At 44.4% G+C, this 17910-nt stretch overlaps 1 protein-coding gene across 2 annotated transcripts in view; it reads right to left on the reverse strand.

The window, feature by feature from the left end:
* The window catches only part of SETBP1 (SET binding protein 1), a 268327-nt gene that overhangs the window by 238892 nt on the left and 11525 nt on the right, over positions 1–17910 (reverse strand). For both annotated transcript variants that reach the window (XM_063422644.1, XM_063422643.1), the window contains exon 2: positions 12056–12705. In XM_063422644.1, the coding sequence (XP_063278714.1) occupies positions 12056–12547 (492 nt within the window). In that variant the 5' untranslated portion in view covers positions 12548–12705. The remainder of the gene's footprint in view (positions 1–12055; positions 12706–17910) is intronic.

The raw sequence follows: 17910 nt of genomic DNA on the forward strand, positions 1-17910 counted from the left end.
CTACTAGAAAAGATAGGAAGGTGCTTTTTGATGGTCAAAATCAAAACCCTTTCTTTGTCTCCTGCTTCAGCCTCAGGCCAGCTTTTGCATTCACCCATCGATGCTGTGGTATCACACCTGATGGTAAACTCTCTGAGCCCCTTGGGCCTCTTATTTATCCATCAGACCCTCTCCAGCACTGCCTGCATGGCTGTCTCCATCTGGCAGAGCCCAAATCCTCCTTTCTCCTTACCTCACTGTTTAAATTCCTCTCCCACTGGGCTGCTGGCTTTTCCTTGGGAACAAAGGCCCCCTGAACAAACACTTATACCCATCTGTGTCCAACAGCTATGATAAAAACAGCTCCCCTTACTCCAAAAGGTCTCCACAATTTTTCCATAGACCTCATAACACACTTGTCCATTCTAACTCCCACCCTACTCTCAACACTATATTGGGTCACTTGGTCCAGGCTTTAGGCTTGTTTATTTACAGACCTTCATGCTACCTGTGGTCCTTGATGAGTCTCTTTGGTGTCATCCTGCATCTGTTTTCACACAAGTGGCAAGTCTGCAGGCAGGCAGTCAAGATGCAGAGAGGGAAGGGGGCTATAAGGGGAGCATAAAGCATTGCTACTTTTTCTAACCAGGGATTAACACATGGTTTTTAAACAAGGGGACTCCCTTCCCAGCTGACAGCAGCAGCTGCAGCTTCTGACTTGCTCGCAGAGTGGCAGGGAATCGAATCAAAGAGAAAAGAAGAAAAAGGACAACCCTTCCTTGGGGAATAGGAAACACAATACAAGCTATTCTAAAATCCCTGAAAATACTGGCTTGGTTTTAGGTCAGGCTCGCCTTCCTCCTTCTGTCCTATGTGCCCCCACCCTCTCAACACACATCCCACTCAACAAAGGGAAATTGGTATTTTTCAAAATTCTTTCTGAAAGCTAACGCGGCAGATGGTTCTTTCCATGCTGGGGTGGAACAAAAAGGAAAACCTGCCAGGATACACATCACTGAGATGTGACAAAGATGGGCATGGTGGCTGGCCTTTGACCTAGGGATTTCATAGGCCTATTAAACCATGTGGCCAAGATGGACTGAGTCGACTTCTATCTCCAGCACGCAGCTGCTGTACTGCTGTACCCCACAGGCTCGTGCAGAGTATATTAGATTAAGTGAGGTCAGATAGACTGAAAAGAGACAGGTTTCTGCACACATCTTTTCAACACCTTAGGACAATCCTCAACACCAACATCTAAGCAGGTTGAAGCTAAATTCAATAGCCAAATTATTGCGTAGATAGTAAAAGACTAAGAGAGTAATTTGCAATAGTCCTACTTTACCAAAGTCTTGCATATATATATATATATATCTCAGTCATATGAACGCCAGCAAATGCAGAAAACCAAGGGTAAATCACTGCCAGACCTTCTATCACACTCAAATACCTCAGGTCAAGCATCTGGCTGTGTATCACAAGCTGCCCCCCTTTTTCTTAAAAACTTCCTCTAGATAACATGAACAGCCAAATTCCCACTCTCTTCAAGTGCACCCCAGTTACAGCCCAGAGCTCCACATCCCAAGGACCCAAACAGGCATCAAGGAGGAAGCATGGCTTGGTTATACAGCTGCCACCCAAAGCATAGGGAGCAGCAAAGGACATGCTGACCTCCTGCAGAGCTGCCCTGTTCTCACAGATTCCCAAGGAGCATGGTGGCATCCCCTGTCCCCCAAGTGGCTAAGAGCAGCTCCTGCCCATGCCCAGAGCTGATGACCTAAGGACAGATCAGTCCCTCCCTACCACCCTCTTCCCATTTCCTCCAGTGATGGCTGTGCTGTAGTCACGGAAGCATATAGGCTTTCCCACCCCCCACTTCAAATCAGGAATATAATAAGTGGTGCAATGGAATTAAGACTGGAGGAAAAAAAAACCTGGATGGTATTTGTCCTGCTGATTACATAAATTACTGAAGAAAAATATCTCATGGAAAACAAGAGGCTGTCTTTGGAAAGAGAACTTCACCAGCAGTGTGTTGGTAGACACAGTGTCAGAAAATGGACAGGACAAATTAATTATCCCCATCTAACCTGCACACAGCATGGGATGTAAGAACCAGAATACCTTGTCAATTCAACAGCGCCAGTTCCCAGTGGAAGATGCAATAAAGAAGTGCCTTCAAGCTTCAAGTTAATGCGGATTAGACAGGTTACTAATGTAGGGGCTGCCCCTGCAGCTGAATAGACTTTGGTGTGAGGCAGAAGAGAGGGCTGATCAGGACCCTGTTATTGCTGTTGCTCCCCAGCGGAAACAAGTATCTTCCTCGTGTCTAATTTTCTTAGTCTTAAGGGTGATCTTTCATCAAATTACCACCTGGGAATACAGCAGGTAAAATTTTGGTGAGGCTACCCAGGCTGACACAATGTTCTACGGAGGAGCAGAGAAGACTACTGATAACAGTCTATTTAGTATTCCTAGTGTAAGCTCTACCTCGGAGGTATGAGGAAACTGTTTCCTACTCGTCCTCCTGGGAAGTGTTTGCCAACTACACTACAGAATTGCCTTCTCACAGAAGCACCAGCTGGGGAAGCAGTGATTAGCCCTGCAGTGAGGCGAGGGTGTGATCATGGTGACTCATTGAAGTCCAGTGCTTGGCCCTCTTCCTGTCAGAGTCCTCAGCATGGAGAGAGGGGGGCACTTACTCTGGCTCATTTGCACCACATTCCTTCTGAAAGGGAGAGCATTGGGCAACTCAGAATTACCCACTAATCCCCTCAGGGCTGATTCTCATCTTTCAGCCATGTGGAAGGGAGAGCAGCTCACATGAAGTCAGGATGCTGCAAAGTACTGAAATTCCTCAATGAACCACCCAAGTTTATAGTGGTAGAGTTTTTGTAACACCCGATGTCAATAAAAAGATACCATCTCTCTCTGCAAACCTTGCCACCCATATGAGAGAGAGCCATGAGAAACTGATTACGAGATAATGAGTCCTCCCGTAGATATACCTCATTCAACTCTTGCCACATTTTAGGGTTTACAGACCAGAAGGGATTATTAAGGGCATCTAGGTCAACCGATTGCATGCTGGCCCCAAAACTCCACCCCTTTATTTCTGCATCCAGCCCTAGCTCTTCCCTGAGATAAGTTTTGTTTTTAAGTGAGCAGTGAAGATGCAGAGACCTAACCATTTTGAAACAAACGGATCTGTTTAAATGACAGCTAGAAGATTGGTTTCCAGAAGGACTCTGCACTCAATGCTTGGAGATCAGGCCACCCATGAGAGACTCAACTGTGTCATAGTTAAGCAACCACGGCTCAGTGAAAAAAGTTTGAGCGTTAACCTGGGCTGTGACAGGTTGCTTGAGTGAGTCACTTAATCTAATTACTCTGTTTCACATTCTGTACTAAGAGACAAGATGGTTCCACTTATCCTCCTCTCTACTGAACTTGTGAAATTCTTGCAGGAAGACATGCTCTCCTGATGTACACGTCCTTTGTACAGGACCTCTCAACAGCAGACATGGATGCACAACAGCAACATGGGACAGCACCTTAAAACCCCATTTGGTTCTGCAAGCACAGCTGTGGTTGACTATCTTGAATAACCATATCCTCATCTTCAGCTAACCTGTCTTGACCACAGTCTAAGCCAGATCTCAGGTATACAACCCCATTTGCAACATACAGTAAGACACCTTAGCCCTCATGCTGTTCTTTTCACTGCCAGCCCACAGCTGCAAGAAAAAAAAAAAAAAAAAAACGGAATAAGATGTTTGGAGTGATACAACTCTGCCTAGTCTGGAGAAGTAGAGTCTGCTGTCCATCCTACACGGAAGCAGTGTCATGCTACTGGTCCGTGCACCATGACTTGAGAATCCCTTTCCTCATAGCAACGACCTGCAGCTCAGAGTCCAAATTTGACCATAATGTAGAAATAGTGCTTCATGTCCTGAAATGAAGAAGCTAACAGCCGCTGCCTTAATTCATGTTAGAAGTCATGGCAAAAAAATGGAAAATAACACTCTTATGAAAACACAGCAAACTGTGCTCATCCTCAAGGGTCACATCTAAAATGCAATCTTTTTATGGTCCAAGAGTTGGAAAAGTCTCAGCATTAAAAACCAAAACAATTCTTGTTTATTCTGGATATTTTTAGACCAGTTTCCTAAGGATACAAGGCTAACATGGTCACACTATGTTTGTGTGTATGTGAATGCACACACAAAGTCCTTGCCTATCTGCACAGTCCGCTCTCCTCAATGTTTTTTGAATATTTTGTCCTGATTTGATCGAATGTGATGCAGGATCACAATCTCTGGGAAACAATATTCTAAAATGTTTTGTTCAAATTGTTCTCTGGCCAGAAGAAAGGGAACTCTGAGAGGCTCCCAAAAATGGCTTTGCTGGAAAGTTCATTCATCACTAGACACCAGAGAAGTCATATACAAGGAAAGTGGCCAGAAACCAACTTTCACAAGTCCCTGTTCTCTTAGAAAAAGAAAAGACAAGCTGGGGGCACCAGGTAAAGACATGCTTTCCATTCAAATAAACTAAAAGGGGTCCATCACTCAGTCCCACTGACTGGACAGGAGAATGGGGCCAGCAAGAAGCCCATCTTTGAAGGAAGCTTGGGAAGAATTAGACCTGACCTGAGAAGGCTAGCTCTGTGTGTTGTGTGTGTTTGTGTGAAAGAGGAAGTCAAGATGAAAAGTCTGTAGGTAAATCAGAAGATATCTGTGGTCAGACATGCGTGGAAGGGGGAGGAAAGGAAGCACTGCAGGCAAAAGCTGATGGTGGAAAAACATGATTATGTACATGAAGGACTGACACCCCAAAACTTCTTCAAATGAAAACACAACCAGTTTGCAGCCCTGGGTGTACACGCTAGCACATCACATCTTCATCTCTGTTAGCCTGGAGGCCATGGTGGTTTCGAAACCACACATGTGCACTGACTTGGCCAAGGGTTTGCACCCTCTCCTCCTGCAGTTTAGTGACTGGGGTTAAGGACCTCCACATGGATCCCCAGCTTCCTGCACTTTTCCCCGTTGCTTCCTTGCAGCATCTCCTTAATCCCAACACCAGATCTGTGGATATTGTGTCATGGTTTGAAGAGAAAGACACAGCACAGGTAAACAAGGAAATGTCACAGAAGGCCATTGAAGCTCAGCTGTGGGAGGAGAGACTGCTACAAAACAAAACCTGTCCTCAACATAGCCAGCTTCCCCAACTCCTGGTCATATGGCAGCTAATCAAGTACACCAAGTCTTCCTTGTTTGGCACTCTATTCAGCAAAAAAAGCTGACTTATATTTCATCAGCCCATCCTTTCACTGACAGATGTTTGCTCCTTTAGCATCCACTTGACTAGATTAAAAAAAAAAAACCAAACAAACAAAACCAAAAAAACCAAAACCAAAAAAACAAACCCAAAAAACAAAAAACACCCCCCCAAAGAACCTCCCCCAACCCCCCCACAAAAACAAAACAAAAAAAACGACACCAAAAAAACCCCACCCCACAATTCTTTGGGGGCAGACAGAACTGAGGGATGGGCATCAGCTGGCTCATGCAGAGCACTGATCTGGAAAAGACACTCTGCCTTATTTCTGTCACAAGATATCCAGATATCCAGGACATGATGCAAGACAAACACCTCTCCAGCAAGCTTTGGAGAAGAAAGGGTATGGAGAGGCTTTGAACCACCTTCAGGTGCGACCAGCCTCCTCCAGATGGCTATGTGCGGGATCAAGATGACTCAGCTCCCAGTGTGAGCACCTCAGGTGCCTTCATGGACCAAGATGAACCTAAGGAGCTCTCAGCTCCTAGAAAAACTAGTTTCTTAAATGAAGAAATTAATTTCTTCACAAAAACAAACAAACAAAAAGCAAAACCATTCATTCTTGTTCTTTTTGTGTGGTGAGCCTGAGATACCTGTGGTGGGAGACCACCAAACTGCAGCTGTTTAATTTGTGCCTTCAACAATGTGGTAGAAAGAAAAGCTAGCCTGAAGGGAACCTGGGATGAGTCTCAAAGAACTGAGTCTGTGTAGCTTTGCACCCATGCACTTATGTAGAAAGACTAAAAATGCCAGGAGCCTTGTGCCTATTAGAGCAGCTCTGCATTGATCTCTCAGCTGCTCTAGAGCCAGTTTCACCTTGGAGGCAGCTAGAAGAATGCTCATCCACTGTGTTGGCACTTCTGGGGCTTTACCACTATACTATAACCTGGGAAGAGGCTAAGCTCTACTCTGCTGGTGTAAGCTCCAGGTACACACCACAAGCATCACATAGAGCTGCCTCAAGGCTTTACCAAGAAAGAACAGGGACTAAGCCAGCACAGAAACAGGTCCAAGCTGAAGGGACTGTGGATGTTCCATCCTTTGGGAGGTGGGAGAGAGGGAGGGAAAGAAAAAGAAACTGTAAATCAAACCCCAACACTTCAAGGAGGTACAACTAACATGCAAGTGCCTTTTTTTTTCCTTGGTAGGCCACAGGGAGCAAGCACTTACATCAACCTTCTGGGCCACATGTGGGATCGCAATAGAAAGGGCTGACTCAGATGACATCCCTTTGCTCAGGGATGCCTCTAGCAAAGAGGGATAAGCGTGCATGGTGAGCAATTGGATGATCATGCACACAAATCACTGGAGAGATGAGTCTGGCACAGGGGTAATCCAGAAAGAGCTGCGGATGCACACGAGAACCTGGAGGGAAAGTGCAATGTGCAGTCATCAATAAAAAGAAGGGGGAAGGAGAGGAGGGGGAGCACTTGTGATCTTCTGTGGAAAAAGGAGGCGTGCAGTAATGCCTTTTCGCTGGTCCTAGAATCACAAGCCAGACACAGTTAGGTGATAAAAGGGGGTTACTTTTACCAGGATCCTTAGGTGCACAATTTACCAGGTGGAAAATGCCAAAGATGGACCCATAGCATAACGTATACACAATTTTTATATGTTTAGCAAATTAGCATATCTGATAAAAATCCCTAGTTAGAGACATCAGTGGTGAGGTAATTCCTTCCCAGTTCAGCCTTCTTTGAATTCCTTCTTGTTTAGATCGGAACTAAACTTTGTTTATGAAAATGTGCCTTAGACATCTAGTTTCAACTTTGTCTTCCCCAAGAATCTAACCCCCAGCTTGTAGCTGCTAGGGAATTTATTCTGTCTTTCTGTCTAATAGAGTAGGTAAAATGCTAGCTATAAATACTATGATAGGCTGCAGAGCTACAAATATATGTGTAAATAATATAGAGATATAATAAAATAATATAAAAGAAAAAAGGGCAAAAATCAATTTGGCATCAGCATTAGTGAGAACATGCGAGTGGGAGAGTCTTCAAGGAAAGGTGAATCACCAGAAAAAGTCGAATATGTGGGGCCATGAAAAGGAAGACTGTGAATTGAATTTCAAGGGGGAAAGTGTGAGAACTGCTTCCTGCAGAGAAATGGCAAACACCTACAGAAACTCAAAGGAAATAAAAAAAAACAACATTGCCAGAAAATCCAGAGATAGCGTTTCCTCTGACTACACACAAGGAAGCTTTATTTTAATTGACTTGCTGCTGTGCTTATCTCTCAGCAATAAAATGCATTCACCCATCCCAAGCTCTCAAAAAACCCTAGTGCAGTAATAATTACAAAACCACAAGCTTACATTCTCTGAAGGGTGTTATGCATATGATGAAAGCTGAAAGAACCTTTGTCAAGCTGTACCTAAAGAAAGAAGGGGTGGAAAATGAGGTATTTACAGACATAAGAGAATAGAAAAAATAAACAAAAAACAAAAGCAGGGAAGGGACAAAAAAAAAAGAAATAAAACAAAATTAGAAAAATAACTGTTCATCTGGGACTTGTTAAATGCTACATGGCAGGTAGAGAATGCTGATAGGTTGCTTCATTGCATTTGGTGCCACACTTTCAGTATTCTTCCAGACTGATAATATGTTTCCCTATCTGAAGGAAAAAGCACCTTCAGTGTTGCTGAGGTGATTGACTCAAACAACCCTACTTCAGGTAAGAGAGCAGCAGCTGCAGGGCTTGCCAGCATGCCAGCAGTACATCCTCTGGGCTCCTGGCTTTTTTCTTCCCTTCCTCTCCAATCAGACTAAATGAAATGGAGCTATTTGTGGGTTTAGAAGTGGCAACAGTTCAGCCCGCTCCATCCCCAGGTGCCAAAGGGTTGAAACAAGAGAAAACTCTTACAGAACATTTGTGCACTTTCCAATTGCCACACAAGCAGCCAGAGAAACAGCTCAAGCTATAATTCAGTTTCTGAGCAGTCCTGGGAAAAGGGTTAGGAAACTACCCTTACTCTTTTCTTAAGAAAGTAAGCTTACCCTTAAGTAAGGGTAGCTGATTTGAAACTTCGGCATGGTCTGGACTTAAAAGAAGCCCCAAAAGCTTTTGGGTTACAGCCAGGAATTCAAGCCAGAAGAACAGAGGTTCCCAACGCTGGTATTCTCTCATCCCCTGCCTCCCTTCCCACTCCAGGGCATCAGCAACTACACCCAGCAAGATCCTCTCCTGAATTCCCTCCCCTCCCATTCAGGATCGGATAACATCCCTGGGGCGATTGCTCACACGGAAAAGCAACATGAGGAAAGTATTTAATGCATGTTTATGTCTTTTAATATAGTGTAACAGCTGGAATCAAAGGCAAAAACCCCGGGCTTCAGCACACGAGCATCGTGGCTCTCCACAGAGTCCCCTTCTAATCACGGCTGCTCTCTCGACCACAGCTTTAGAAATCAGGCACTAACCCCTATTGCCTAATTAGCAGAGCAGTGTAAAGCTTAGGAACAGGCATATCTTCTTCCTCCCTAAGTGGCCACTGAATAAATGCTATATCCCCAGTTCACAGTCCCTTTTTACATTGCTGGCATTACCAGTCCTTTGTGTACCCACATGCTGTTACTTAAATTGCTTCCATGTTTTCATTACTTGCTCTCTGTGCTGTGTGTATTGAAACTCCTGCAAGATTGCTGAAGTGGTATTTCAAAGCACTGGGGACTGCTGGAGATGTAGCTGGAAATATTATGCAACAAGCTATGCATTTTTTAAGTCCTGATAGAGTTTGCATTTCCTCAGGGGAAAAATAAATTTGGGTGCTGCTCCACGATGTGCAGGACAACTGCTCCCACCCACCAGAGGCACAAGAATGGCACTTGCAGCTCAGTCTGTGCATATTCTATGCATCCATGAGCAAGGTGGTAAACCCAAATAATAATCCCATGAGCAATGTGCAAGGGAAATGGGTACATTGGGCCAAACTTTCCTGGCAAAAATCCATAAAAGACAGTGGATTGATGCCAGCTGAAGGTCTGTCCCACTCTTTAAATGTGTTGTTCCCTCCTTCTGCTGCCAGGAGCTACTTTTCTGGAGCTTGTGCTGATTAAAGCAACAGGCAATCAAAACAGCCTAACGCTGAAATTTCAAAACCGCCAAAACCATTTAAATGTGACAAATCACTTTTGGTTTTTTTTCTTTTTTCCCCACAACCACTACTGTGGCTCTAATGGTTCTGTAAGTAAATGTAGAGGGTGCCTGCATGCTCTACTTTTCCAGAGAAACACACAGATAGATAGACCAGAGAGCTACATCTCCATGCGAGTTTCAGCTTGCTGTTTCCTCCTAGTTATCTTCCCCCTAAAAATTACTGTACCCACCACAAGATAATTATTGGCCATAGAAGAAATCACTCTGCCAGCACTGGAACTTTTCTTCTACTCACTCCCTGCCTCCCTTTCTGTAGTGCCTTTGATCTCTCCTTGAGGCAAGGTGTTCCCAGCCTGATCCTGGAACCCCAGGAGGCAGGCGTATTTGAAATCCCCCCGGCTGCAGGGACACAGGTTATTCCCCATCCTGGAGATGCAGGCTGTAAGTCTCCAGGCATCACACCCCTTGAAATCACAGCACTAGGGTCTTCCAGACCCCTGCTGGGGGCATCTCTGCCACAGCTGCGGCTCAGCAGCTGCCGCGCAGCAGCCGTTGGGTGTTATGCTAATGGTGCACCAGGGCAGCAGCCTTCTCCCCATCTGCTCAGAGCACCCACCTGCTGGGTGCTGAGGTTTTTTTGTTTGCTTAATGGCCAGATTAGACCAGTGTTGACCCAAAGCGCTCCCAGCTTGAGAACAGGGTGTGTGTGAACACAGCCCCAGCCAGCTCGGACCTCGCAACACAGGTGCAAGCTGGATGCAGCCGTGTCTGAGCCGTGATCTGTTTCTTTCAAATTTATCCTCCTGCAATTAAGGTCATCACCCTGAGCATAACCATGCTACAAGGTGCTTTTTTTTAGCCATTGTTCCCACTGGGTTTGTTTGGTTTTTGTTTGGGGTTTTTTTGCACATAACTTCCTTATGCTTAGCTTTATTTATTCAACCTTTTGGATGATCACACAGAAAAGAACACACCTTCCATGCCCATCAGACTGGGTGATAAATAGAAATGAAGGCTCTGATTTTGTGCAGCCATATTCTCCACAGTCCATGCATGGTAGATTTGCAGTTTTTTTTTTTTCTTCTACATAGCTATGGAAGGATTGCTTGTGACACCTTTGCTATCACTGAGCATAGTCTCATAAAACTGCTGCTTCCCCTGAGACTTCTACAAACATTCAGGGAAGACAGGAAAGTGGAAATTAAACATTGTTTGGTGCTAAGAAGACAGCCCATCTTTTTCAATAGGTGGGAAAATCTCTTCTCAAAGTGTTATAATTGTTACACAGCAGGGCCAAACCTCTGCTGTGTTTAAAAGAGCTACCTCTTTCTTGCCCATAAACGACATGATTTATAAGATTATGAGAAAAAAAAAAAAAAAGAATCCCCGTGAACTGGTCTTTTTTTGGTTTGTTTTCAAGTTCAGCTTGTAAGAAAAGTGAGTGATGTTAATCTCCCTGGGCTCTGCCTTGAGTCAGTGGGAAACATTGATGCATAAAAAAGTGATTTTGAGTCATGAAAATTTTGGTCTCTCAGTCTGCTGAGGAGGATTTCTCCAGGAAGAGATGGTGGCAATTAGCCCCCTCAAGACTTCACGTAGCCCTTTGAGCACCCATCAAAGAAGTATCAAAGATGCATGTGCAGGAAAACCTAGACATGACCCAGGCCCTAATCAGTGGGTGCCTAAATCCCAGATCAATTTCTCCAGGTTTTGGACACAGTCATGCATCTTTTATCAAATCTAGGTTCTTTCTGAACTCATCATGAAGCTCATGTGTTATTAAGGAGGCAGAGGTAAAGTATTTTTACCATGACCTGACCAAATATACTTGGCTAATTCTTAAGACAGAAAATATCTCTAATCCAAAAATTTGTGTCCCCAGCAGTGCTGCTTAATACACTCAAACTAAATTTGGTCTATGTACTAAGTGTAGGCGAGACTACAGAAAAATCAAGCCAACAGCAAATCAAAAGGGAGCTGCTGAAAACAGCTTGTATGAAGAAAGGATTTTCTTTCTTTTCTCATCCTTGAATAGTGAAAAAAAAAAAAGTTCAATTTTTTACCCAGACTTAAAGTACCAAAAATTTCTCTGCAGAAGGATATTTCAAGAAAATGATATGCATCTGGAAGAAAATGAGACTTATAATGGAGGTATTTTCTGTAGCATAACTATAGTGCTACTCACACAATGCTGTAATCAAGAATAATGGAGCCCATCACCCAGAATACAGGAATGAATTCAATTGTTCACCATGCACATACCTCTATTTTAAAAATGCAGTTGAATGCTTTAACTGCCAAAAGGCTTGAGCATTTGTTCTCAGGCACAAAGCAGTTTAGAAGTGGCTTCCTTTATTTCTCACTCATGTAATCATTAATCTCAAAACTCAATTACATACAAAAATAGAAGAGGCCTGGTTGAACTTTTGATCTCTTCTGAATTGGTTCATCTGAAGGATAGTTCAAGATCATTCCCGATGCATATGTGACAGTGCAGGGTGATACTTGCCCTATGCTGCTTCAAGGCCAAATCTTGCAAAGGCTATGCCTTGGACACAAAGTGTTTCAGAAGATTCATTCCTCCCCTCTCCCTCTGCTTCTGGGAGAAGCTGAAAATATTTAAAAGAATGGGACGTACCTTCTTTTTAGAGTGTGATCTGTCCTCCTCTTTAGCTGTTTTGCTATTTTTCCCGGTTCTGGAAAGCTTCTGCTCCCCAGACTGCTTGATGGTGATTTTGATCTCGGGAGGGCAAATATAGTTCTCCAAGTTCTTTGGAGGCTTTTTCGCTCTCTTGGTGGTTTGGATCTTTAGTTTTAAACTCCCCTCCGTGAAGTTAGCCTCCTTGATGGAAAACTCCTGCTCCTCCAGACCATCTCCTGCCACCCATTTCTCGCTGTCTGCATTGGAAGTGGAATCCACATCTCTTCCGGAACCCAGCTCATCCTCTTCCTCAGGCTCCAGCCTCTCAGTGCTCACTGGGATCCCTTTCCCCACGCCTGCCGAAGACAGCATTGTCTCCCCTGCACAGCCCGAGACAGGTGAAGGCTTTGTAGAGGTGACAGCAGCTGGCAGAAAGTCTGCCTCACCTCCCCTTTGCCGGGAACTGCTCAAAGTCTCTCTGGGCTCCATGGCAATACCACAATGCCCTGGAGTTTGGTTGGAGGGAAGGGGAGTATGGGAGGGGATGAGGGAAGCAGATCCCAGAGAACGAATGGCAACTGTCCACCAAATTCAATGTCCCGGTCACCCAGAGGCTGGAAGATGCTCAGAAGAGACAAAATGTGCCACTGCCGAAAGAAAGGAGAAGAAAAAGAGGAAGTTAGCACATACACACATATATCAAATGAGTGAGGAGGTGACTGAAACAGGGCATGGGGCACACTCAGGCTTTCCCTGCAGCATCTGAAGGGCTTTCCTTGAAGCAAAATGGGAACCAGGGCACACCAGCATTTCTGAGGGCTGGGTTTGACATAACAAAGCAATGAACAATAGCCATTGTGTATTGTTAAATTGATGACAATGGATATATATTTTAAAAACAAATAAATAACCAAACTGTTGTCAAAATGCAAACGTCTTCAACTCATGCAGTGAATGAGGGGACAGCCAGCTCTCCACACCCATGAACCTCTTCATTACCTTGACATGCTCACTGTCACAGGGTTTCCAGGGTGTGAAAAAAAAGTAAACTCAGACTCTTGCCTTGGCTTAAATAATAATCCAGAGATCAGAGCACAGAAGACATGGTGCTGCCCTCTGAATCAGAAGCAGAGTTTCAAACTCTATTTCCTCATTTCCTGGGTGTGAGAGAGACATGCTATTCTGAGGGGAATCCTGCTTTGGATAAATAATTCATTAGAGACCAACTGCAGCCCAATATGCTCTGTGGGATACTAGAATTGCAGTAGGATCCACCTGGGCTTCGTTCAGGGCATGTCAGTGTCCCAAGCATTGAGGTGCATGGATGACAGCTAAACTCAATGTTTTCCAGAGCTCCTCATGTCCTTAGGTATCATTGTTCTGTGGGAAACTCTTGGGCTGGATGATGCACAGACTGTGCTCTCAACCTTGGAAATTTTATCTTTCTTTAGAACACCAGAGATGGAACCCTTTGAGATGGAAATACCTTACAAAGCCTCAGTTAAGGGAGAAGCTGTGAATGTTCAGTTGAGGCAAAAGTTGTGTCACCCAAGGATATCTTGTTAAAAGTAATACTTTATGGGGTGTTTTAAAAGGTATTGAGGTGCTTTCACCCACCTTACCTAAATCTCCCCTATTGCCACCCTATACACACACCAGTCATGGCAAGCCAATTTCGGCCACAAAATTAGCAGAAGAGTCCACAGAAGTGTAAGTCTACAAAATTAGTAGAGAAAAATAAATATACTTTCTGCTACTTTAGGAGGAACAACTCCCCAGTGGATCAGAGGAGTAACACTTCTGGTAAATGGAGAAGGAAACAGGAAGGCACTGGCAGGAGTACGTTCTGGGGGTGTAGACTGGCTCTTTCAGGAGTAGCTCCCTGCTAGATTAGTTCAGCTACACTTGACCACTGCCATCAAGATTTGAGCACAGCCAGGGATTTCCCAGGTCATTCTTGGCAGTGATATGCTGTTGAGAAAAAAACCCAAAATTACCTTGCTATCTATCATCAAATCAGAACAACAGTGCCAGTGTACACTACTGTAAAGCACAGCTCACCTAGAAGAAGCACATGTCATTGTACCGCTCGCTTCTTTTTAGCTTTTTAAAGGTACCTTGCAGGAGCTTGAAATTCAACAAGATGCAATAACAGGTGCATTTTATTAGTTATAAATCCACGTTTGCACTGGAGTGTGGCCATGTGTCATTTGTCTGACCTGGGCATGTATGGCTATTAGTGGAAAGTCCTAAGCATCCTAGAGGTCCATGAAATCACTAGGGGACCTCCACCCAGGTCCCAGCAGACACAAATTCAAATAAAGTTCCATAAATAGCACAAGCTGACAACCCAAGCAGAAAGAAAAAAAAAAAAAAAGAAAGAAAAAAAAAAGGAAAAGAGAATTTGGAGTCGCCATCTGGCCTTAGGGATGGTTTCTGTAACTTGCAGGAGATAGAAATACACCACAAAACCATTTGTACTTAAGTTGTGTATCTCCTGGCAATAGCAGAGAGACTCATTTCCCAGAGCTGGTGTCACTGGTCTCGTTTGAGGTGATCTTGAGGAACTAACAGATCCAAGGTCTCATGTGTGCCTGCCCTGACTCACCCTGTGGTCAGCGAGTCTCTCCGGGAAACAAGGATCACACATCCTTCAAACCCATTGCCGAGTGAGTTAGTTAAAGCCCTTACATAGTTTTGAACCCAAACCATGCGCTAGGTGCTAATTACTAACACAATTAGTACATGAAAGCCACCCAGTTTCGAGGAGCTGCTCCGCCTAATTGACTGACTTTGCACCGTGCCTCTCCTTGTGCCTGTGGAGGTGATGGGAGTCAGAGACACCTTCCTCTTTCAACCGGCCCAATCAAGAAAAAGGGGAAAAAGAATAATAAAAGAAAAAGTCCTCTTGTTATCTGCCATTTTACATTGTTAATCTACGTGGAGAGGGACACAATGTACACACTCTCCTGGGCTGCAACACAAACACAAGGTGGTAAAAGCTCGGTGGTGCAGCATTCCAGGGAGTTACCGCTCTGGTATGCGCGCATGTACAATGGGCACTCTGTGCCGGCCTCCGCCCACAGGCTTTTAACCTCTCTCACTGCTGGCTGCAAAGAGCAGGCTCTGGAGCAGCTCAGCAGGATGAGCCTGCAGCCAACAACGGTGCAAGGAAGGAACAATTGCCACTGCCATAAATGAACCAACTCTCTCGGGGTCCTCAGCTGAACAGGACCTTAAATGCAGCTCATGGCTCTGGGACAGGAAGAGTCATTCAGGTTTTGAGCCATTGGGTAATGTTTTATAGAGGGTGAATAAAAAACCAGGCTTCTGCTCCAAAGTCTGGTTGGGAGTCCCAAACGCTGGGTCATAATGTCCAAATACTCATGTCTGTTTGGCCGTGTGCCTCCAGCTCAGCATAAACAAGCAACAGATAAATAAAGTCATAACATTACACCCGTGTCAGATGAATTCATGCCAAATCCACCTTAAAACCCAACTTAAAAATATTGGCCTCCTGTTCTGCCAAGAGTCTGCAGATGATATCATCAGACCCACAGGTAGCAACAAATAACCCTGCACTCAAATGCTGCACCCAGAATTAACTGGGTCATTGTTTTAGATATCTCCTCACTCTCCTTCAGGGTTAATAGTTAAATGACTTGGTTGCAGGGACATCATACTCGTCTTTCTAGTTTGGGCAGGCTACCTGTGCTTTGACTAATTAGAAACCTCACTTCAGGCCTCTGAATGTGTAACCTCTACTGGAAACCTCCCCTCTCCAGAGTGCCTGAAAGCAGAATCACAGAATCATAGAATGGTTTGTGTTGGAAGGGACACTAAAGCTCATCCAGTTTCACCCCTTTGCCATGAGCAGCGAAACCTTCTACTAACCCAGGTTGTTCCAAGACCTGTTCAACTTTGCCTTGAACACTTCCAGGGATGGGGCAGCCACAGCTTCTCTGGACAACCTGCCAAGGCTTCATCACCCTCACAGAGAAGAATTTCTTCCCAACATCCAATTTAAACCAACTCTCTGTTGGTTTAAAGCCATTCCTCCTTGTCCTGTTGCTGGAAGAACTCTGTGTCTATTTTAAATACTCAGGACACAAGGTATGTCTAAACTTCTAAGTGCTGATCCAAGCTGCTCTTCCAGGCCTCCAAAGCTCACCAGCATCAAGTCCTATTCCATAAGCAGCTACAGAGGCATTTTACTATCCAAATTAAGCTCACGGAGGAAAGTATTATTGCTAGCAGGTTTCCTGCAGTCAAGTTAAATTTGAGGAGGAAAAGTCGCAGGTGAATGACAACAAATTTCACAGAAGTTGGCATTAGCTCTTAATTAGGGAGAGATTCATGCTTCCTCTGATAAGTACTGAGAAATAATCAAACGCCTGTTTGCTCAGCCTAGTTACTAGTGCTCACATTTCTTATCAGCTCCTCTGGGCACCTCAAACACTCTTCTGGAGGCAAAGGCCTTCAAGTACAAGACTTCCCTTTGGGTCATACTGGATGTGTCCTATTAAGGGTTTTGAATATCCTCCCTTCTTCTGCCTCAGGCAAGCTGGTGCTTGTGAGTATTCAGATGCTGCAGCTGTAATGTTATTAAAGTGAAGATTTGGTGAGGACAAAAGCAGAGGTGAGAACCAACAGGAGAGAGGAGAAATCCACCTGCTTGGTATTCTCCGTGAAATGAAAGTGTACATACTACTTGGCATAGCTTTTGCCTTAAGCTTGGACTTGATGATCTTGGAGGTCTTTTCCAACCTTGGTGGCTGTATGATTCTGCAATTCTGACTGTGACAGCGATCACATTAGGAGCAAGCAAACACTTCTTTGACACATGCAAGCAATGCAGGCTCAGCTGTCCAGTGTTTCTGCAACCCACTGAACTGCTCAAGCACTAGGAACAGCACTAGGAGCAGCAGGGAGTTGGGAGCAATATTAAGAGGTGCTGCTCAAATCCCTTCTACACTAATACCACTGTAACTACTGAGATTATTATTTTCATTCATAGAATTTCATTCATAGATTCCAAAACGATTGGCTGAAAAAGAAAAAAAAAGTCTGTTGAACAGGTTCAATTGAAGGAAAACTAAGGCACAAATCTGAGGCTCATAGGGGATGCAAAGTGGAGGTCACAACTTTTCAAATTCTGTGTCTATCAGGTTGCCTTTGGATCTTCCATTCTCTCACGGGACATTGCATTAAATCCCTAATCTCTGCAAAATATCTGGAATTCCAGAACCCTCTTTCCATTCCATCCTTCTAAAACCATTCACCACAAAGCACTGGAGGCTGTGCAGCAGCGTTAATGAGATTTCACCTTTCCCTCCAAAGACTCCCAGGTTGCTTCCATGGTCATATATAACACTGTGGAAATGCAACTGCCTCTGGGCCAGAGGCCAATGGACAACCCAAGGGCAAGTTTTGGTCAGAAACCTACTTTTATGAGCAGTGTCTGTGAAACTTCAGAATTTGTCACAGGTTAAGATCAGGTTAAAACCCAACATTTCGGCATGAGACAAGCTGCACTGAACCCAGTTAACCCATACTGGAGCAGAAAAATGGCCCAGCCTATTCCTTTGTTATTGTTTTGCAAAATGAAATTGGAATTTCATGCTTCGTTGTGGTCTCCATCCATTCACTGCCAGATAGCCAGCAGCATGACTCTGATTACTGATCAGGAACAGGCATCTGATCACACTTCTATGGAATGGGCAAGCACATAATATGAGGCTTATGATTTTCTTTGTAATGACTTAAAGGCAGTTTCAGAGGACGGGAAAACTTGTAAGCCATAAAGCCAGTGTGATGCAGACAAGTGACATAATATGATGAAATACGAAGTC

Source organism: Prinia subflava, chromosome Z (assembly GCF_021018805.1).
Source record: "Prinia subflava isolate CZ2003 ecotype Zambia chromosome Z, Cam_Psub_1.2, whole genome shotgun sequence".
Lineage (NCBI taxonomy): Eukaryota > Metazoa > Chordata > Aves > Passeriformes > Cisticolidae > Prinia > Prinia subflava.